The 23,610-nt window shown below is 50.4% G+C and overlaps 1 protein-coding gene across 1 annotated transcript in view; it reads right to left on the bottom strand.

The window, feature by feature from the left end:
• Positions 1-23,610, bottom strand: part of SH2D4A (SH2 domain containing 4A) — a 63,255-nt gene that overhangs the window by 28,425 nt on the left and 11,220 nt on the right. Inside the window, exons 3-4 of the mRNA XM_055568399.1 lie at positions 17,960-18,245; positions 16,644-16,815 (exon numbers count right to left, since the gene is read on the bottom strand). Of these exons, the coding sequence (XP_055424374.1) occupies positions 16,644-16,815; positions 17,960-18,245 (458 nt within the window). The remainder of the gene's footprint in view (positions 1-16,643; positions 16,816-17,959; positions 18,246-23,610) is intronic.

The following is a 23,610-nucleotide window of genomic DNA, read 5'->3' as shown; positions in this document are numbered from 1 at the left end:
TGCTGTGGGCAGTCCCGCAGCCCCGACCTCCACTCGTGGCTTTCGGAGGGACTCAGGCCTTTGTCACACGCAGAGCTTTGGACCTGGGTTTCATCGGCAGCACCTCCACCATGATCAGCTCCTCAACAAGCCTGCAGTTGTTTCCTGAGTAAGCATCAGGCTAATTCCCGGGTGGCTGAGCTGGTAAAGAATCTGCCTGCAATGCAGGAGACCCCAGTTCGATTCCTGGGTCAGGAAGATCCCCTGGAGGAGGGCACGGCTACCCACTCCAGTATTCTTGCCTGGAGAATCCCATGGACAGAGAAGCCTGGCGGGCTACAGTCCACCGGGTCACAAAGAGTCAGACACGACTGAGCGACTTTCACTTCACTTCACTCCACATGTCTGACGCTGCTCTTCCAAGTCATGCGTTACAGGGTGTGCTCTATATTGTCAAGGATTTCCCCCCAGCACCTGCCAATGACTGTCGTCTGCTTGGACACAGCACCTTCAACACGCAGCAGGAGTTATTCTTTGTCCCTTAGAAGTGCTCCTTCAACTGCGCTAACTGCCTCATGTACACACACAACTGTGTGTTCTCACCACTTGCTTTTTTAAAAATCACCATCTGAATTTCGTCTGTCATCATCGTGTTCCCCTTCTCACTAGCAACATGCTCATGGCTTCTGCACTTGTCAGATATTACAGTGTTATCAGTATTCTTAAAATAACTCAAATCTAAGCATAGAGGCAGGAACCAGTTTCCAGGACTTGGTGCTGGACCTCTGGTGACCGTCAATGCCACCTACTGGTGCCGCTCAGAACTGACAGCTCTTTCCTTGTCTGAAGGGTTCAGTTCGGTTCAGTTCAGTCGCTCAGTCGTGTCCGACTCTTTGCGACCCCATGAATCGCAGCACGCCAGGTCTCCCTGTCCATCACCAACTCCCGGAGGTCACTCAGACTCACGTCCATCGAGTCAGGGATGCCATCCAGCCATCTCATCCTCTGTCGTCCCCTTCTCCTCCTGCCCCCAATCCCTCCCAGCATCAGAGTCTTTTCCAATGAGTCAATTCTTCGCATGAGGTGACCAAAGTACTGGAGTTTCAGCTTTAGCATCAGTCCTTCCAAAGAACATCCAGGGCTGATCGCCTTTAGAATGGACTGGTTGGATCTCCTTGCAGTCCAAGGGACTCTCAAGAGTCTGAAGGGTTAGGTTTTCTTTTTAGTACCTCAGAGCTCACAAGTTGGTTCTTGAGTAGAGAAGATTTAGCATAAATAATTGATTAATTTAACAACCATCCCAGCAATCGGTACTTCTGTTTAAGGCCTTCCATGTTTATAGAACATACTGTCAACTCTAAAACTATTCACACGTGCTAAGAACCACGTTTATAAAAATTCTCATTGTAAAGGTGAGCCAAGATTCACTCTTATTCCAGAGCATTAAAATAATGTAAAGAAGTTACTCCAGTCTTGCGTAGAGCCCGTTCATTCAGATACACGTCCGTGCTTCCAGATCCACGAAACACATCACGTACAACGGAATAGACTGGAGGGAGTGTGAGGCAGGAGATCTCCTTTACTTAAAAACAGCCAGAATCAGGGCTCAAAAGCAACGATTCACGGCACTGGTAGCAGAGACAGGCGAGCTGAGGACGGCACTCTGAGCACCCCAGCCTGAGAATGAAGCGGAGTCCTGGAGAGGAACGAAGCTTCTCCGAAGGTTCCATGTGATGCTGTGTTCCAGGGAACAGACTGTTGTTATTCCAATTTGTGGGGCTTCCCAGGTGGTGCTAATGATAAAGAACCTGCCTACCAGCACAGGAGATGTAAGAGACCCGGGTTCGATCCCTGAGTTGGGAAGATCCCCTGCTGGAGGGCATGGCAACCCACTCCAGTGTTCTGGCCCCAAGAATCCCATGGACAGCGGACCCTGGCAAGCTGCAGTCCCCGGGGTCACAGAGAGTCAGACACGACTGAAGCGACTTAACACGCACGCACACATACATTTCAATTTGTAACACAAGAAAGGCTGGGGAACCAGCTACCTCCCAACATAGATTTTGCTTACAAAGAACTTTCAAATCGATACATCCTTTGACCTTCTTAACACCATAAGGGTGTCAAAGCAAGCGTCATCCCTTTACCACACAGGTAAGGCCACCTGACCACAGATAGGAAAGCAGGGACTGACACCCACATCCTCTCAGCCTGCTTCGTCCATGGGGCATCCCAGAGAACACCCGTCTGCTCTCACACACAGAAGCCTGGACTGTCCCCTCCCATCCTCGGCATCGCAGAGACTTCCACAGCTGCTGAAACTCTACCGGCAGAATGAAAGCAATTGTGTCCGCGTCTTACTTGCTTTATTTAAAACCAAAAACTGTCACGCAATATTTATGCAAAAGTTCCAGAAAATAAGGAGAAAGCTTGGGAGCCAATGACCTCAGGAGACAGCTGACTTTCTGCAGACACCAAGTCAGAATGGTCCACTCCAATCAGTGCAGACCAAGGCCTGGGAGTAGAGCCCCTCCACACTGACCAATGGGCTTTATAAATACATATAAATTACATTAAAATCGGAACTATGGCCACTCAAATCTACATAAGCAATGTGGTAACAAAAGACCCTGCCAGCAACATCACTATTACATGGTTACAAACTGTATCTCCTCCAGAGACTGTATGTCACACGAAGATTATTCTAATTATATTCCCTTTTTAAACTGGTTTGAAAAGTGGTTCTTTCCGGCTTCTAACCAAATATTTACTCTGTTTGAAAGTAGGATTATGCAATGAAACAAATGTCAAGAGACTTTCAGTCCCAATAAACCAAAAAGCTCTAAAAGACAGAACATTTTCAGCACTGGCTTTTTTTATGGTGAAGGAAGTGATAAATCCAGGAGTTAAAATGAAGAGTTTACATTTGAAAACAAACCACTGGGTTAAGTATTCGCTCCTCCTGTCCTTACACCTCTTAAATCCACAGTGTTCCTTCATAGACTGATGGTCGGCATAATAACCTCTGTGAGGGCAAAGACCACGTCGGCTTCATTAACTCACTGATGTCTGGAGCCTCAGCAAAGGGAACAGTGACTGGGCACATGGTACAGCCTCAATAAATACCTGGTGAATGAGTGGACACACTATAAACTCACTAGCACGTTCTCAATCATGAGGAGATACTCCGTCTAGTTTCTTCTTAGCCTTACTTGTGTGTGGCTGTGCTGGGTCTCTCTTGCCGGGTGCCAGCTCTCTGTAGTTGCAGTGAGCAGGGGCCCCTCTCGAGTTGTGGTGTGTGGGCTTCTCATTGCAGACATTTCTCTTGGGCTTCCCTCATAACTCAGTTGGTAAAGAATCTACCTGCAGTGCAGGAGACCTGGCTTCAATCCCTGGGTCAGGAAGATCTCCTGGAGAAGGACATGGCAACCCACTCCAGTTTTCTTGCCTGGAGAATCCCATGGACAGATGGCACGTGGAATCTTCCCAGACCAGGGATCGAACCCCTGGTCCCCTGCGTTGGCAGGCAGATTCTTAACCACTGGACCACCAGGGAAGTCCCAGGCTAGTTTTAATACTAATAAGAGAGACTGAATTCAAATCCTCCAAAAAAATCGATGGCTTGTCTCCCCACTTTGCTAACCAGGTCACTGGAATAATCAGATTCCTATTTCTATGCCCAGCCATTTTAAGTAAAAAGAGAATTTCCCAGTGATGACTCTAACAGGAAGCTTTTGAGCGCACTGGGGGTTTAACTTCTCTTTTTTTCTTTCTAAAACAGTGAGAGAGGCAGAATAATAAAACTGCTCTTTGACAAAGGATAATAATGCAGAGAAAGTGGAGGTACATTCATAACGCCAACTAGACTAAGAAGAGGAAAAAGGGACAATCAATTTTACTGCTGAAAATACAGCATGGTCCCAGTGGAGAGATTTCACTGAGACATGAATTAGGACAACGGAGACCCTAGAGAATCTTTTCCCCATTCCTCTAACATTGTTTCTAGCAAAATCTATACATGGAGACTCCTGGAGAGCCTGATTTGAAAATACAGTGGTTTTGATGTGTAATTTTATGGCACCTCTTTAAATAATGCATTGTCTTTTCTGGCCAAGTCGCTTCAGTCACGTCCGACTCTGTGTGACCCTACGGACTGTGGCTGGCCAGGCTCCTCTGTCCGTGGGGATTCTCCAGGCAAGAATACTGGAGTGGGTTGTCATGCCTTCCTCCAGAGGATATTCCCGACCCAGGGACTGAACCCGAGTCTCTTACATCTCCTGCATTGGCAGGCGGATTCTCTACCACGAGTGCCACTTGGGAAGCCCATTGTCTTTAGTGTCTGAGCTTATTTTGAGCAGAGCTGAGCATGGAATGGTCATGCCGCATGAAGGGCTGCCCACCAGCATCACACCTCACCCATGACTCCTCCAAGCAACGTGCAGACAGCAGGACTGGAAAGTAACATCCTCGGAAAGACAATCATCAGAGCTAGTCAGGGTTGTTAGGGCAACGAGCTTCAGACAGGAAAGCGTCTCAGAGGCCCCTCTTACATTTAAATATATTACCATGAATATTTATGTATTTACTATATATAATAGAAACATAACATACATAAGGATAGTAATAAAAAATTATTAAGAGAGTAGTCAGAGCCTTCAAAACATGGTTCATTTGGGAAGTCTTGACATAAAATAAAATAGGAACACACCAATAAACAATAATAGAAACTTGGGGCTTTCCTGGTGGCTCAGTGGAAAAGAATCTGCCTGCCAACACAGGAGACATGGGTTTGCTCCCTGATCCAGGAAGATCCCACATGCCCCGGAGCAACTAAGTCCATGAGCCGTAATTATTGAGCTTGTGCTTAGAGCCTGGGAGCCATAACTCCTGAGCCCGAGCACAGCAAGCAGAGAAAAGCTCGAGCAGCGATCAGGACCCAGCACAGCCAAAAATAAACAAGTAAAATGATTTTTTAAAAATAGTAATAATAGACAATAGTAGTTCTGTCATATATCATACTTTACAAAACACCTCTCTATGTTATTTCATCTGATTCTCACATCCAACCCAGTGATTTGTAGCTACTTCACCTCCATTTTTCAGAACAGGAAACTGAGCGCCAGAGAGGTCCTCTGACTTGGGGTCTGTATCTTTCTCCCCAGCACACGCTCTCCCAGTGAGGCGGATAAACGAATCGATGCCGGCATCACCGGCACAGCCCAGCGTGAAGCTGTGTTGCCAGTTTCATAAGGTACAACTCTCAACACCAGAACTGTTCTCGTTTGTAATTCACTTTATATTAAGTTCTTTATATAACATACTTCTTTTAAGACTCCAACAGCTTAAATGAGCTTTTGGGGCTTCTCTGATGGCTCAGATGGTAAAGAATCTGCCTGCAAAGCAACAGAGCTGGGTTCGATCCCTGGGTCAGGAAGATCCCCTGGAAAAGGGAATTGCCATTCCCCACCCACTCCAGTATTCTTGCCTGGAAAATCCCAAGGATAAAGAGCTTGGCTGGCTACAGTCCAGGGGTTGCAAAGAGTTGGACATGACTTGGCAACTAACATTTTCACTTTCTACTTTGAAGGGCTTAGGATTCTGTGAGTGTAGCTTATACGAAATTTTATTCTACAAACTACCATGAAATTCTATTACACTTACACGAAATCAGCTTGGGAAACCGTGTAACTCTGATTATGGCTCCACTCTTGAGTTAATAAAATGGTCCCAGTTAATTCCTCAACTGTTTTTACTTGGAATACTCAATACTTTCTCACAAAAAAATAATACTGAAATGCTTCCTTCATGTAGACTAGGAGGGAACAGACATCAGGGACATAGTTAGTGGTTTGGAATTTTCTCTCTCTGTTTTGTTCACATCCAACTCAACCCTCAAAATTCCACGTGCATTTCAGGAGTACATGTCCCCTCCTGTTTGCAGTGGTTTCCTCATTATTAGTCCCTCTGGGGGACCGGGAACACATCTGTCTGCAGACAAGAGCCAGCTGCTCCACGAGGGCTCCACCAAGCCCTGGCACAGGGCACCTACCCCTCCTCGGTGGAGGCGGGCTCTCCATCTGCATACTACCTGCCAAGGTTAAGCCACCAAGGGAGCTACGCTAATACTACTTTTCATTCTTCTTTTATAATTTTATTTATTTTTGGCTGTGCTGGGTCTTCGTGGCTGCACAAGCTTTTCTCTAGTTGCGGCGAGTGGGGGCTACTCTCCAGGTGCAGTATGTGGGCTTCTCACCGTGGAGGCTTCTCATTTCAGAGTCCAGGCTCTAGGGCATGCGGGATTCAGCAGCTGTGGCCCCCGGGCACTAGGGCACCGGCTCAGTAGGTGTGGTGCGTGGGCTTAGTTGCTCCTCCGCCCGTGGTATCTTCCCAGATCAGGGATTGAACCCATGTCTCCTGCTTGGCAGGGGCACTCTTTCCCACTGGGCCAGGGAAGTCCTACTTTTCACTCTCAACAGAAAGCCTATGCCACAGAGAACCCCAAACTTTGGGTGCCAGACAGCAGCGCCTCAAGACGGATAAGAGTCCAAAAGTAAAAACCAAGCATTTTCTTTTCCATCCTGTCCAAGTGGTATGATTGCAACATCTTGTTTCTGAGTCTCTCCTTTATGAAGACAAGCAACCGAAATCCAGCTTCAGAGAATTACTGGTGACCGAGCAGACAGCAAGCTTAACAACTTTGCTCTGGGAGGGACGAGGGAGGTAAGGCAGAAGGGAAACCTGAGAGGAAGCCTTTCATCACGTCTGAACATCATCTTATGGGTACTGCTTCACTGCTCTCTACGGAAGGAACATCACCTACGAGCCAGAGTAACGCCTCAAAACACAACTGGACGCCACACCTTTCAAGGCCAACTTTACAATCAAAGCGCACATTTTAGAGGCATGTTTTTTTTCATCGGTTGCTTTAGTGAAATGACAGGGGCAAAAGCAGGTACCAGAACTTTGGGCAGTGTGGGAGGGGTGTGTGTGCGTGTGTGTGTGCACACACTAGGAGTGGAAAGGCAAGCAGTCTCATCTCCAGCTCCATGTGGTTAAAGAAGATACAACATATGACAGGGAAGAGTCCTGCTCAAGGATTTTTAATATGCTAGCTTCAAGGTCTTTTTCTCTTTTTTTGGAATGCTTTGAATTCCAGATGTTTGTGTTTTAATTTTTTAAAAATCTCCTGTTTTGCAATACTATCCACTTTGAAGGCCATTTCTGTAAAAACAAGTAATTCTCTGGAAATAAAATCTAAAAGTGAGCAGATAGCTTTATTCGAGGTCCTCTTTGGAGCAAGGACAGTCAGTCTACTGATGGAGAGTCAGTCCCCAGCCTACAAATCACCCGACGCAGATGCACACAGGGGCTTATCTTTGAATTAGCGCCCCAGCCACCCCTCTCCCGACCACGTTCAGGCCTGTCCTGCTCCCTCCCATATTCTCCCGCAGGAAGGGTTACACACTGCTTCAGGGGGATGGGAGGCTGTCAACACGGGGGGTCCCTAAGGGTCTCCTGGTTCTACCTAAACTCCCCCGGGGAGGGTGCCTGTTCACACGGTGCTTCTCCTGCCATTTTCTCGGGCTCCGATTAAGTCCCCATCAGACTTGTCTCTGCCTGAGAATGGCCTCTGCTTCCCAACGTGCCTGTCTCAGAACCTGGCTGGGTGACAGCTAAGTTCTGATGTTTATCATCACCTCCCGCTCAGCGACAGACTCTGAGCAATGCTGGAGCGTTTGCTGTCCTCCGCCGAGAACCACAGCACTCTCACTAAATGTTAGGCAGGCCATCTGAGTCTCCCAAGCGCTGTCACCACTGCCAAGAACAAGGGGAGGGCAGGTATTCTGCCGAAGACCACAGCTTTAGAATACACGCCATGCAGTCAGCCCTGATCTAGGCATCTTTTCTGCCTCCTCCTCAACTGCTCAAGCACACAGCCTCAGCCTGCCTCCACTCTCTCCTCTGTAAAATGACAAGGACCACGGCTGTGCTCGTGGTGAGAGCAGCATCTTATAACTGAAGGACTTCAGGGGACAATTCTTGCTGCTTCCATGAGATAAGACCAGGAAATCATCTGCATACATTTTTTTCAGCTTCCTTTGTAAAGAAACAATATTGCTAATTTAATCCCTATTTTACTGCAGGAACTGATTCCGCTAGAGGGACAGAGCTGCTTCGAAAGGGGCCCATTCCCAGACCAGCAGTCTTCTACTGTGTCAGATCTACAGTTTCAAGAAATCTGGTACTTAATCAGCCAGTCTTAATTTTGGCCATCCATTTATTAAAATGAAAAATTTAAGTTTACATAAATATATTCTTAAAAAACGTTTTTAAAAAGATTATCTTGAGTGATAGAGATACTGGACCCCAAGTTTTCTAAATCCTGAAACAGAAATTAAACAACTCTTCTCAAATCCCCCAGATATGCTTCTTGCTTCCCTGGTAGCTCAGTTGGTAAAGGATCTGCTTGCAATGTAGAGACCCAGGTTTGATTCCTGGGTTGGGAAGATTCCCTGGAGAAGGAAATGGCAACCCACTCCAGTATTCTTGCCGGGAGAATCCCATGGACTGTAGCCTGCCAGGCTCCTCTGTCCATGGGGTCCCAAGAGTTGGACACGACTTAGTGACTAAACCACCACCACCAAATATAAGGGCGAAGCAGACCGTCTCCACCCTCAGAACTGAGGCAAACCTTGCATTGTTCTAGAAGACGCCTCCTTGGATAAAGCCGTCTGCGGATGAAGATATAAAATAAAGCATTGTTCCATTGGTATAGAACGGCCCAGTTGCAGACCTAAAGATCGGGCTGTTCACTGCTCTGGTTCCATGAAAGGAAGGGTACAGGTCTCTACATTTGTTATATGTAAGGAGATTAACTAGGCCCAGGTAGGCCAAGAGATACCGGTTTGAGTCTGGGGGTGGAGGGCTGTGGGGAAAAGCTCAGAATACGACAGCCAGTTGACTAGGGAGCACGTAATTTGTACTTTATTTCCAGACAGGAGGCCAGGTTAACCTCACCCTGTACTGCTGGTTCCTGGACCTCACACCCCTGCCCAATTCCCACTCAGATGTGAACATCCAGTCCCGGTGACATGATTTACCCAGTGAAACTGCATAGAAACCCTCTTTAACAGCTGCAGAGACCTGAGAAGATATTCACATTCAGGCCACACAGGAAGGGGCCCTGGCTGCGAGGAAGAGGGTTGTGATCCATTAGTGATGTCTGTGTGGACAGGGCACAAAAGAGGAAGGGGCCCTGGCTGCGAGGAAGAGGGTTGTGATCCATTAGTGATGTCTGTGTGGACAGGGCACAAAAGAGGAAGGGGCCCTGGCTGCGATCCATTAGTGATGTCTGTGTGGACAGGGCACAAAAGAGGAAGGGGCCCTGGCTCTGGGGAGGAGAGCTGTGATCCATTAGTGATGTCTGTGTGGACAGGGCACAAAAGAGGAAGGGGCCCTGGCTGCGAGGAAGAGGGTTGTGATCCATTAGTGATGTCTGTGTGGACAGGGCACAAAAGAGGAAGGGGCCCTGGCTCTGGGGAGGAGAGCTGTGATCCATTAGTGATGTCTGTGTGGACAGGGCACAAAAGAGGAAGAGGCCCTGGCTGCGGGGAGGAGAGCTGTGATCCATTAGTGATGTCTGTGCAGACAGGGCACAAAAGAGGAAGGGGCCTTGGCTGCGAGGAAGAGGGTTGTGATCCATTAGTGATGTCTGTGTGGACAGGGCACAAAAGAGGAAGGGGCCCTGGCTCTGGGGAGGAGAGCTGTGATCCATTAGTGATGTCTGTGTGGACAGGGCACAAAAGAGGAAGGGGCCCTGGCTTCGAGGAAGAGGGTTGTGATCCATTAGTGATGTCTGTGTGGACAGAGCACAAAAGAGGAAGGGGCCCTGGCTCTGGGGAGGAGAGCTGTGATCCATTAGTGATGTCTGTGCAGACAGGGCACAAAAGAGGAAGGGGCCTTGGCTGCGAGGAAGAGGGTTGTGATCCATTAGTGATGTCTGTGTGGACAGGGCACAAAAGAGGAAGGGGCCCTGGCTGCGAGGAAGAGGGTTGTGATCCATTAGTGATGTCTGTGTGGACAGAGCACAAAAGAGGAAGGGGCCCTGACTGCGGGGAGGAGAGCTGTGATCCATTAGTGATGTCTGTGCAGGTGCAGGCATAGGAGTGGTCTTGTGCTCCTTGGCGACAGACCATTTAAACGCCTCTCAATTGGATCTGCATATTTTTCCCTCAGAGTGTGCCCAGACAGTCACTCGTGTCCAACTCTTTGCCACCCCATGGACTGTAGCCCGCCAGGCTCCTCTGTCCATGGGATTCTCTGGGCAAGAATACTGGAGTGGGGTGCCAGCTCCTCCTCCAGAGGATCCCTCAGAGGGTAAGCATTTCAAAAATATCTCATGGTCTAATCCATTCTTGTGCATTTAAAAAAATTTTTCAGGGTCTTAATTTTTAAATTTACTTGTAATCTTTAAATTTGTAAATTTGTAGCAATGAGGTAATTTTCTAAAAGGGAATTTGTTATGGGTGAACTTGATTTCATAAAAATCAAATGTAAACATTTGTATTTACACCCAAAATATCCAAAGTAGACTAGTCAGTCATGATAAAATGTACTATGTGATGCTATTAAGTAACTGGTCAATACAAATGTATATTAGTTTATATAGAAAAATGGTTGAATAGGTAGGGAGGCAGGTCAGATGGATGGATAAATGGATAGATAGCTTTTGGATGATTAACACATGCTCATATAGTTAAAAAAAATCATTGTTAACAAAGATAAATACTACATGTCTGACTCTTTGTGACCCCGTGGACTGTAGCCTACCAGGCTCCTCCGTCCATGGAATTTACTAGGCAAGAACACTGGACTGGGTTGCCATTTCCTTCTCCAGGGGATCCTCCTGACCCAGGGATCGAACCCGGGTCTCTCACATTGCAGGCAGATGCTTTACCATCTGAGCCACCAGTGATTTGGATACATTTTCATTAAAAAGTTATATTTTTCAAATACTGGGGGGAAGAAGCCTCTCACTTTACAGATAAGGAAAAACAGAATCCTGCAGACACAGAGTGAGGATGAAAGCCCCGGTCTTCTGGGTCACTTACCGTGTTTGCTCTCATTCTGCTTCCACAGCACAAAAGTCTCCTCCAAGTCCACAACCCCTTATGAACAATAATGAAATCCAACCAGTTCTGAATGTACACAACTTATCCTCAGGAGAAAACATGACTTGGACTACTATGAGGCCATTTACAGTATTTACCGTCACTGATCAGAGTGTAACTAAGCCCTACTGGTGGAGAAGGTGATGGCACCCCACTCCAGTACTCTTGCTTGGAAAATCCCATGGACGGAGGAGCCTGGTGGGCTGCAGTCCATGGGGTCGCTAAGAGTCGGACACGACTGAGTGACTTCACTTTCACTTTTCACTTTCATGTATTAGAGAAGGAAATGGCAACCTACTCCAGTGTTCTTGCCTGGAGAATCCCAGGGACGGGGGAGCCTGGTGGGCTGCCATCTCTGGGGTCGCACAGAGTTGGACACGACTGAAGCGACTTAGCAGCAGCAGCAGCAAGCCCTACTGGGGATACTACACATTACACTGTATAGACACAGCATTTCTTTTATAAAGTCTGAAAAAATCTGAAATCTAAAACGCATCTGGCCCAGGGGTTTGGATAACGGAGGGCAGGCCAGTACTGCTGAGCCCTCCGCCTTCAGGGTGTGGTGGGCAGTGAAAGTCAAAGTCGCTCAGTTGTGTCCGACTCTTTGCGACCCCACGGACTATACAGTCCATGGAATTCTCCAGGCCAGAATACTGGAGTGGGTAGCCTTTCCCTCCTCCAGGGGATCTTTCCAACTCAGGGATCGAACCCAGGTCTCCCACACTGAAGGTGGATTCTTTACCAGCTGAGCCACCAGGGAAAGAAAGGTATGCTTTTCATTTCTGGGGCTCAAAAAAAGGCAGGTGTTTTTAATTCCTGGGGCTTCCCTGGTGGCTCAGTGGTAAAGAATCTGCCTGCCAATGCAGGAGATGTGAGTTCGATCCCTGGGTTGGGAAGATCCCCTGGAGGAAGAGATGGCAACCCAGCCCAGTATTTTTGCCTGGAGAATCCCATGGACGGAGGAGCCCGGCAGGCTACAGTCCATGGAGTCGCCAAAGAGTTGGTCACAACTTAGCGACTGAACAACAACAATTTTTAATCTCCAGTTTTTACAGAGGAGAAGACGGAGGCTCCAAGAGGTTCTGAGATTTGTCTGCCGGCCCTCAGGAGAAGCCGGGTCACACAGACTCAGCACTGCCAGGCGCAGGGCAGACACCAAGCGGTCTGGCTGAGGCAGCAGCAGGGCTGGGATGTAAGCTGTGGGCATGCTGCCTCGATCCCCTCTCCACTCCTTGCTCACTCCCTCTCCTCTCTCTTTCTCCCTGTTTTCTTACAGAAGAAAGTCTACTGTTTAATTTGAAAGCCAGCAACATCTGGATCTAAAGCATTCCTGCTTTAGGAGGGAAAAAAGCAAAACCTTGAATCCCCAGGGTGTGATGGTGAGGGTGCAGCTGGTTCCTCCCCAGCAGAAGACAGGGCCGGGCCCCGCCTCTAACACAGGCCCCACCCAGCCACGGGCCAGCCCCCTCCAGTCCAAGAACACACCTGGTTTCACATCCCAGACAGCGGCTCTGAGGATGGAGTGGGATCCTGAAACCAAGTCCTCCGGCAGCTGTCCAGGGACACCTGCATGTAAAGGGTCAAATTCCTGACCCCAGCCACAATTGCCCCAGTTACCAGCACAAAAGCAAACCTGTCTTTTCACCGAATAATATCCCAGGCTCCTGGCTACACCTTTAGGATGTTCTGCTTTCGCCTCTTGGCATCCTCTTAAGGTGATTTCATCTTATTCAAAATATTAGTGGGTAAAGAGAGCAGATGGGGTTTCTCTGGTGGCTTAGAAGGTAAAGAATCCACCTGCAATGCAGGAGGCTCAGGTTCGATCCCTGGATTGGGAAGATTCCTCTGGAGGAGGAAATAGCAATCCACTCCAGTATTCTTGCCGCAAGAATTCCATGGACAGAGGAGCCTGGCGGGCTACAGTCCATGGGGTCGCAAAGAGCTGGACACAACTGAGCAACTAACACTTTCATTTTCAAAGAGAGTGGATAATGAAGGATTAACAGTGGGATTTGCCCTGAGTCCTACATGGGCCCAAAGGGGCCCCAGACTATATGTCTATCACAATGTCTCCCACCTCCATACTTTCATAAGACAATCAGAGCAGAGCTGAAAAGGCACCAGCTGGTACAAATGCAGAGATCCAGCCCACTCCTGTTGTTCAGTTACTAAGTTGTGTCTGACTCTTTGTGACTTCATGGACTGCAGCACACCAGGCTTCCCTGTCCTCCACTGTCTCCCAGGGTTTGCTCAGATTCTTGTCCATTGAGTCGGTGATGCCATCCAACCATCTCATCCTCTGTCGTCCCTTCTCCTGCTGTCTTCAGTCTTTCCCAGCATCAGGGTCTTTCCCAATGAGTCAGCTCTTCTCACCCAGGTGGCCGAAGATTGGAGCTTTTTATGATTCTGGAAAATCGACTGTTCTTTAAATCCTCCCATGGTTATTCAGATAAGCATTATGATCACAAACTTCAATAAAAATGCTTGATAGTTTTTCTTTTCATAATAAATTTTAGGCCTTGTGTAGACAATGAAATTTTAAAGACATGACCATATCCTTTTATTGATAGATACTATGGTTAAATTTATATATTTTCTTGGGCTCTAAAGTCACTGCAGAGAGGGACTGCAGCCATGAAATTAAAAGATGATTGTTCTTTAGAAGAAAAGCTATGAGAAACCTAGACGATATATTAAAAAGCAGGACATCATTTTGCCAACAAAGGTTCCTATAGTCAGAGCTATGGTTTTTCCAGAAGTCGTGTACAGATGTGAAAGCTGAACCACAAAAAAGGCTGAGCACCAAAGAACTGATGCTTTCAAATTGTGGTGCTGGAGAAGACTCTTCAGAGTCCCTTAGATTGCAAGATCAAATAAGTCAATCCTAAAGGAAATCAACCCTGAATATTCACTGGAAGGAGTGATGCTGAAGCTCCAATAATTTGGCCACCTGATGCAAAGAGCCAACTCATTGGAAAAGACCCTGATTCTGGGAAAGATTTAAGGCAAAAGGAGAAGAGGGTGGCAGAGGATGAGATAGTTAAATAGCAACACTCACTCAATGGACATGAATCTGAGAGAACTCTGGGAGACAGTGAAGAACAGGGAAGCCTGGTGTGATGCAGTTCATGGGATCACAAAGAGTTGGACACGACTTAGTGACTGAACAACAATGGTTAAGTTATGGCTGCAACACAGAAATCTTTACAGCGAAAGTCTGGACTGCATTTTGGAAACATGCATTGTCTCAGCTTCTCACCAGAGTTCTTTCCCAAGGAGCAGATCTGGAGAAAACAACGAATCTGTACATTGGAATTATGATGGGAGTGGGAGTTAAGTCAGATATAGGAAAACAAGGACTTTCAGAGATTTGGGGGCAGATTAGTCTCTTCGGGCGTTAGTCTGTGGATGTGCACACAGAAATCATACTCATGTCGTAAAATGAAATAATTCCACAAGAAAAAGCTTTGCAAACTCTAAATCAAAATGTGTGTATTTTATTCTTTAATATAAAATCAGCTTCCCTGGCGGCTCAGACGGTAAGGAATCCGCCTGCAATGCAGGAGATCGGGGTTCAATCCCTGGGTGGGGAAGATACGCTGGAGAAAGAAATGGCAACCCACTCCAATATTCCTGCTTGGAGAATCCCATGGACAGAGGAGCCTGATGGGCTTACAGTCCACGGGTTGCAAAGAGTCAGACACGACTTAGCAACTAAGCACACATATAAAATCAACTTACATCTCCACCTGAAGGAGCATGAGAAATCCTTGATGTTTCTAAACCAGACTCAGACTAGTCTTTACGGCTAATGCATTCTGACGTATGGCAGAAACCAGCACAAGATGGTAAAGCAATTATCCTTCATTAAACAGACAAACAAACCAGCAACTCCTCCAGCATTTGGTTCCTGTCTATGCTGATGACACGCTCATGCCCCTAGGCATCCAAGCATGGAAACCTGTGCTAGAGACCTCGATCTGATGCAAGAATGCAAGGCCTACTCTCATGCAAGAATGGTCAGTTCCTCTGAAAACAAATCTGCTCAGGTCAGCCCCTTGCTCAGAAATCACTGACAACTGGCAACTGTTCTTGCACAACAGGTCGCCCCCAAGACCCTCCCTGTCTGGCCCCACCCGTCCTTCACTCCAACCCTGCCTCTGCACGCCAGCCACCCCAGCCACACAGCCCTGCCCAGCGGTCTCTCTGCTGGAACCTCTAGCCCCAGGCACCCTGTGCGGTCACCTCCAGCTCCGAGTCCCTGCAGAGCCATTCTGCCCACCGCCCCCCACCCCCCCACCCCGGTGATGCTCACGTCCCTGGGCTAAGAGCACAGAAACACACCCCGGTCCCTGGACCACTGCTTCCGCTTGAAATAACACTTTATGTGAAGTCTCTCTAGCTTCCTCGGTTATGAAGTCCACAACAGCAGTGATCCTATTTTTACTCCTATGGTGTAATCTCAGTCCTGGTACATAACGGTACTTCTTCACTGAACGAGTAAATCAATCCATCTTGGGGTCTTCTCCTCCATGTACCCCCCCCTCCACCCCCACTCAACATCCTCCAAGAAGTAAAGAGCACACCCAGCGCCAGAGGGCCAGAGCCCTCACAGAAGCCAGGCCGCTGCAAATCCCCTGCTAGCTCTCCGGGTAATTAAGTTCTTGGCAGAAGAAATAACTTCATCATTTAGTTTTATTATTCTTCCAAACCACAATCCCAGAAGCAAATCGCGTTTGAGCTCTTGTAAATGACCTGACACCTCAGAGAATTCATTCTAGCTCCGAGGACAGAGCTCTTGTTGTGTGGAGGCCAACGGCTGTTGCACAAACCAGCCAGACCCTATGAAACCAACGGGCCCTGACGCTTCATCCTCAAAAGGGGTCAGGTCAGCCCCTTGCTCAAAAATCATTGACAACTGCCAACCATTCTTGCACAACAGGTCACCCACAAGACCCTCCCTGTCTGGCCCCATCCACCCTTCACTCCATCACTGCGGTGAAGCGGGGGGGACTCATGAGGACACAGTCTAGATCCCGGAGGAGCCGGTGTTCCAGGCCCAGCAAACCACAGCCTTAACCACCAGACCTGGCCCTGCCCGCCCTGGTGAGGGGAGTTGGCTGCGGTGTGCACACGCCAGTCCCGGAGGCTACGGGACCAGGAGCTCCGCCGTCCACCAGCCGGCCCTTCGAGAAAGACCCTGCCGACCCATTACAGAAAAATGTAACAGGAAAATAATAACCCTGGGGATGTCTTAACAATGCACAGTTTTCTATTTAGAGTTCTCTCCTCACAACTTCTCCCATGAAAAAGGGGGCTCTATGTTGTTTGTGAGGAAGCAGGTGAGTCCATCCCTCTAAGGAATAACCGCAGGGCCTTCAAGGCAGGAGGAACCTTTTCCAGAAAAGCCCCTTTAGGATCCCGATGCCCCGGGGCCCCGACACCACTGTCTCCCTGTCGTGAAGTTCCGCATGGTTTAGAGACATGACTCACAGGCGCTTTCTGCTCTGCAAGGGGTGCAGCCGGCCCGCAGCCTCGGCCCGGCGTCCCCGCCTCTGCCGCCTTGTCGCCCACGTTCCCGGTCTCCCAGGCACTGGGCGCTCGCCCCTCAGAGGACGGCAGCTTTGATTTCGAGCTGCTGCTGAGCTCTCCAGGCTGAGCTTTTCTGAGGAGAAACAAACGTGAAATTATCAAAACACATCCTGCAGTAAAGACAGCTTTCCCCCAAGTGGATGTCTACGTTCAAATGACATGAACGGTGTTGATGCCAGGCTGAGCCCTTGCGAGATATTTAAAGACATTAACCAAGTCCTCACAGCAGCCCTGGGGGCAGGGTGCGGTTACCCTGGCTTTGCTGTAAGAGGCTCAGGATAACTGTTATCCCGCATCCAAGGCCCGGCAGCGGCCAGGACTGGAATCCAGGCCTGCCCGGCTCCCGCATCAGAAGCTGAACAGCCTTCCTTTTGTTTGGGAATAGAGCAGACAGCTTTCGCGTCCTCAGCAGCACAGAGCCCCTTTTTTTTTTTCCCTGTGCGCCCACCTACGGCTGTGAAGTCACAGCCCTGAGGCACGGGACAGAGGCCTCCGTCTGCTCCCGCTTCTCCTCTCATGCAGGGCTGCCCACACTCGGGGGCAGGGGGCCCAGAAGCCACCCTAGCACCCAGCAGAGGCAACCCATGCCCTGCCCCGTGTCTGCCACCCGTGACCTCCCTGTGTCTGCAGTGATTATGTCACTTCCTCACTCAGCACCTCCTCACTGTCCATAGAATGAGATCCAGACTCCTAAATCTGGCCTTCAAGGCATGAGAGAGCACCACCCCCATCACCCACATGCACCCCAAACACGCAGAAGGATTCACCATCATCCCACGTATCAAATACACTCTATCGAGGGGTCCTGAGGACCTCCTCTCTGCCTTCTCCCACCTGACCTCCTACAGCTGGAAAACCACTTACCTTTCCAGGTTCTCCCCCTGGGATCAGGATGGGAGCCCCCAGGCTGGCCTGAGTCACAGCACACACACAGCCCACGTGGCCGCCTGTATCTCCTCCTGGACTGCAGGCTCCCGGACCGTCCCTGAGCACCCAGCATGGACAGACCCCCTAGGGACTGCTCTCCTCAGCGGCCGCCCGGGAGCCTGCAGCCCGAGGGGGTTGCGGGGCCACACTCACTCCCATGACTGTGCTGCTCTTGCTCAAGGTTAGGGAAGCCCAGGGTCACTGGGAACCACGTCCACGACGTCCCGGGGGGATGCAGAACAGCCGACGAGGTGGCCTCGTGAGTGAAGGGGGTCCCCCAGAGTCAGAAGGGAGAACTTTCCAGAAACTGGATGCCACCGCGTGCCCTTGAGGCCCACCTGGCCCTCCCACAGGCTCTATCAGCCAAGAAGCGTGGCGGTCCCTGGCTGTGCTCTCCCGGCCCCGCGGGTCCACACCTGAGCTCCGGCGTCTCCTGCTCGGCCTTCAGCCTCGCCCTCTCCGCGAGGATCTCATCACAGATCACGTCGTAGGGTTTGTCCAGGTGATGTTCACCCATCACCCAGACCCAGACCTCATTGTCGGCTCCCAGCTTCCAGTGAACGGATCTGCCGTTGTCTGCAAGCAAAACAAGGATCTGGTTTGAACAAGTATCTTCAGCCGTGGGTTAGGAGATTTTCCACCGTTCAAGTATTTAAAGATCAGATGAAGCAAAGCACGTCCAACATGCTCTGAGCAAGCAGCCCCTTCCAGGGCGGTGGCTGGAATGTCTGTTTTAAAGCATGATAAGTGTGGGTTCTGCACGTGCCCTTTTTATAAGTCAAGACCCGAGATGGGAAGACCACTGTCTGCGTTATCTCTAGGGTAACAGAGCCAACATCAGACCCCTGAACCTCTGAAGCCTGAGAATCTCCCTGCAACCCAGCTGCTCTAGGGCACGGCGCGTCCACCATATTCCTAGGACTCACTGCTGGGTCCAAGGCATGCATTTTAGAGTCAGACCAGTTTTGCTTTAAACCCTAGCCCTGCCATTTAGCTGTATGACTCGGACAAATCATTTAATCTCCCTAAGCCTCAGTTTCTTGTCCACACAATGGGAACGCTAACGTCTGCTCCGGAGGACAGCCGTGGTGGGAGGCAGCCGTGGGGCAGGTCCCCGGGGTGTCTGACACACGACGGTGCTCAGCAGAGGGGGGTGCAACCACTCCTCTGTGCTGTTGACGGCCATGGCAGCTGAGAGACACACCAGCTGTGAGAGACGACACGCCCGGAGTGAGACATGGGGAAGCTCCTAGAATAACACAGTTCCCTGCTGATCGCAGGGGCTGTGTTTACCTTCTAATTCCTGCTCCTCCAATGGGCACATCAGGCTTCCTGACACCCGGGACGGTGGGCATCCCCTGGAGAAGTCGGGGGGCGGGCAGTCCTAAGTCTGAAGGTTCCAGAGAGGACTCACCAGGGCCATGAGGGACCTCAGCTGGTCCTCGTCTAAAAGCCTGAGCCCGAGGACACACGCTCGCCAGCGCTGCTGAATGTGTGATGGGGGGCGGCTGCCAGAACGCAGGCCAGGCCAGGGAAGGGTCGCAGGAAGCAGAGGCCAGCTTCCCATGAAAGAGTCCTGCTGTGGACTCAGAATGCGGCCACTCGGGGGCCAGCCTAGCTCTTCCTCTGGGTGCCTTCCGCCCTTGGGGCCACAGAGATGCTCTGGGTACAACAAGGTTCTCAGTAGGTAAAGAATCCACCTGCCAATGTGGGAGACACAGGTTCAATCCCAGGGCTAGGAAGATCCCCCATGCCGCGGAGCAACTAAGCCCACGCACCACAAGCCTTGAGCCTGCGCTTTGAACCTGGGAACCGCAACAAGAGAAGCCGCTGCAATGAGAACACACACCGCAACTAGAGAAAAGCCCATGCAGCAACGAAGACCCCACACAGTCAAGCAATAAAGGAAATCATTAAAAATAAATAGGATATTGGGGGGCAGGGAGGAAGAGTCAGTCTGTGCTCACAGGTGGACGCAGGTATGAGGGAAGGTCAGTCCCAAGTGGGCCCTGGCTGGGGAGGCCAGGTCAGCTCCAGATCGTTGAGGAGATGCCCACAGGTTCCTTTACCGTGGGACGCCGGCATCTCTCACAAAGCCCCCATACTGCCCACTCTGGGGCAGCTAAGAATATTCCCACTGCGTCCACCTCTCTGTCTTCACCTAACAACCCTCTGCCAACAGTTCTGGCAGCAGGAGGAAGGTGGCCAGAGATGGCATGGCCAAGAGCCAGGGGAGGCGGGAGGGGCCCAGGGGTCCCTGTAGCCCCTCTAGGGACAGCAACACAGGCTGCCCCCAAACCATGTCTGAGAGCGTAACACAGGGCACGCGGGGGCCATAACTCTTGTCAGGGGAGGCCCTGCTCTGGGGAAGGGGAATCCAGAAACCCTACGAACACAGGAGGGGCTGAGAAGCAAAGGGGAGGGGCAGCCAAGGGGAGGACAGAGCCCCCGTACCTCTAAGATGGTGGGGGAGGCATAAAGAGATGGCGGCTCTGGGGCAAGAAGGAAGGGGGTTTGGACGTGTCAGATAGCAGCCCTGACGGGAGTCTCTGCTCTGACGGCCCCTCTCCTTTGGGGAAAAGACACTGGGGTCCTTGGGGGGTCCACACAGCTCCCCGAACCCAGGGAGGGGGTCATTCTAGTAAAGGGAGTGTCAGCCTGGTGCCCCCGGCTTCATGCCAAGACAGGGAGGGCTGTCTCCCACGATGTTCCCATGGCATCCCTAAGGCTGGCGGGGTCCAGAGCTGGGTGCTTCGGGGTGCACGGGCTGAGACACTCTCCTGCAGGTCACCAGGGCCTGGGAGAGGAGGACAAGGTGGCAGGTCACCGACTTGATGAACTTCGCCACCTGTCTACTTCGTGCCAGGCCCTGAGGTGGACGCACTGCAGACACTTGCAAACAAGACAGACAGTCCTGGCTCTCAGGGACTCAGGTTTCAGCTGAAGGAGGCAGGCGCTGGACCACCAGTTAATTACAAGAGTAGCAGGACTGAGACAATGGTGATGTCAGGCAATCAGCTGTGTCTGACTCTTGGGACCCCATGGACTGTAGCCTGCCAGGCTCCTCTGTCCATGGGATTCTCCAGGCAAGAATACTGGAGTGGGTTGCCATGCCCTTCTCCAGGGGATCTTCCCAAGCCAGGGATCAAATCTGGGTCTCCTGCATTGCAGGCAGATTCTTTACTGTCTGAGCCACCTGGCTGAGGAAGGGGTGTTAAAGTGCTAGCGATGGGGTCAGGTGGGCAGGGGGACATACTCTGTGACCAGGCGAGATTACGTCCAACGAGGACTCAGAGAAGGCAGGGAGCTTCGAAAGGACAGAGAAGAAATAAGAAGTTCCTGGCGTTCAGCTGGGGAGGCTGGGTATGGAATTTAGACAGAGAACAAAGTGGGTTTGGTTCTGCACAGGAGGAACAGCGTGACCGAAGCCCAGGGACGGGAACCGGCGAGGGGCCACGTGGAACCGGGGTCTCTGCCAGAGCTAATGAGGCTTGAGAAGCCACCTGGCCATGGGCTGAGGTCACAAGGGGAGCAGGGGCCCGCCTGGCACAGGCCCCAGATGCCCGGCGAAGGGGTTTACGTGGAGGGCCTGTGTTGCATAACTCCAGAAAGCTGTAGGAAAATCCCAGTGTTTACGGCACTTTATTTCTCCAGTCCGAGTTTCCTCTTTGATAAAACAGAGGCGATGAGTCTGAACTCACAAACAAGTGCTCAAAAGGATTAATTCCACGTTCTTGGTCTGAGGGACCAACCAAGAGTCCACAACTGTCAGACACGACACCACAAAACTCCCAGCAGAGAACACAGGCAAAACATCCTCTGACATAAATCGTAACTATTTTCCTAGCTTGGTCTCCCAAGGCAAAAGAAAGAGAAGCAAAAATAAACAAATGGGACCTAATCAAACTTAGAAGCTTTTGCACAGCAAAGGAAAACCATCAGCAAAATGAAAAGACAACCTATGGATCGGGAGAAAATATTTGCAGACAATGTGACCAACGAGGCTTAATTTCCAAATTAAACAGCTCATACAGCTCAATACCAAAAACTAAACAAAACAAAAAGCACCCAATCAAAATGTGAGCAGAGCACCTAAACAGATGTTTTTCTGAAGAAGACATACATGTGGCCAACAGGCACATGAAGAGATGCTCAACATGACCAGTTATTACAGAAATGCAAATCAAAACTACAATAAGGTATCAGCTCACACTGGTCAGAACAGCCATCATCAAAAATATTGCAAATAATAAATGGTGAGAGGGTGTGGAGGAAGAGAAACCCACCGACGCTGCTGGTGGGAACCAAAGTTGGTGCAACCATTATGGAAAACAGTATGGAGGTTCCTTAAAAAACTACAGCTACCATATGACCCAGAAACCTCACTCCTGGGCATATAGGTGACTTCCACCGACCCTGGGCTGCAGTGTCCATGCGCTGCCTGAACTCCCAAGGAACTGCCCACCACTCTGGCCGCTCCTTGTGGTCGCTCACCTCTGACCCAGAAACCAGAGGGCAAATGCCTGGCCGGCAGGGCCTCAGGGATTTGGGTGCTACGGCCACGTTCCTTCTGATGGGTGGCCATGCCAGGTCTGCCGTGAAACATGTAGAGCATCACCGAGGCTGTTAGTAACCCTACTCGGCCATGAGGAAACTGAGGCTCAGGGAGGGTAAGTTCCTTGTCTGGGATTGTAGAGCTGGTGCAATGGAACCAGAATTCCTTACCTGACTGTGAGGCAGTAAAACCTGTGTTTAGAGTCACCTCTGACGCACTGTCCAAACTGAAATACCTTTGAGAGCAAAAAAAAGCAAACCCACCAACAGGAAAGGCAGGAAATGAATGTTTGCAGGGCTCTGCTGAGCGAGCTGGGTACGGGGTCACCATCTCGGCCCTGCAGAGCAGGAGAGCGCCAGCCCCACGTTTCAGTGAAGACCAAGGCCCAGTCCTGGGCTTCCCTGGTGGCTCAGCAGTAAAGAATCTGCCTGCAATACAGGAGCCAGAGGAGATGCGGGTTCGATCCCTTGGTTGGGAAGATCCCCTGGAGGAGGGCATGGCAACGCACTCCAGTATTTGTGCCTGGAGAATCCCCAGGGACAGAGGAGCCTGAGGGCTACAGTCCATAGCGTCACAAAAGAATCGGGACACGACTGAAGCAATTTAGCACAATAAGGCCCAGTCCTATGGGGACTTCCCTGAAGGTAGTGCGGGTAATAATTCTGTGAGTCTGTGTTTCAAACCTTTGAAAATATTTATTCTAGAGACAAAAGGGACAGAAAGGGAGCTGGAGAACCCACAGGGTGCCACCATCCCGGGCAGCAGGTGGTGGCACAGACAAGCGAGTAGGTCACTCGGGGGGGAGGCTGGCTGGTCCACGGCTCCAGGGCGTGAGAGGGAACATCCGAGTGGGCATCTGAGTCTAGCACTCCACACGTGAGACAGAAGGCCATCACACTATCCAGCCCAGAGTGAGCCCAGAGCGGGCTGGGACCGGCAGCTCAGAGCGGACTCAGATCTGACATTCAAACCTGGACTCCACCGGTGACCCGCCCACGTCACTTTCCCCCAGTCTGTTTCCTTATTTGTAAGAATCAGGCGGCAGGCAACATTCACCTCCCTGGATTCTTACAAAGATTAAATGAAGTGACATCAACACAAGGGCCTGGCACTTGCTAACAGACCCACAGGGTGGTAGGGAGAACCTCCGTGGGATGGAGCAATGGAGTGTGCTGAGACAGGGAGTAACCAGGGGACTCCCAGGCTTCCAGCTTTGGTGACTCAAAGGAAAGCAGGCTGCAGATCATGGTGGAGACTGAGAGGCAGGAGCAGGCCTGGGGGGCCGAGGGGAGAGAGCTGGGATGATGCTGAAGAACCTGGTTTTGCATCAAGGGCCCAAGGGTCTTCTGAGCAGAGATGCTTGTTGGGTAACTGATATGAGACCAA

This window comes from Bubalus kerabau, chromosome 2 (assembly GCF_029407905.1).
Source record: "Bubalus kerabau isolate K-KA32 ecotype Philippines breed swamp buffalo chromosome 2, PCC_UOA_SB_1v2, whole genome shotgun sequence".
NCBI lineage: Eukaryota > Metazoa > Chordata > Mammalia > Artiodactyla > Bovidae > Bubalus > Bubalus kerabau.
Note: the sequence above shows the minus strand (reverse complement) of the source record. Positions and strands in the feature narration are given on the sequence as shown.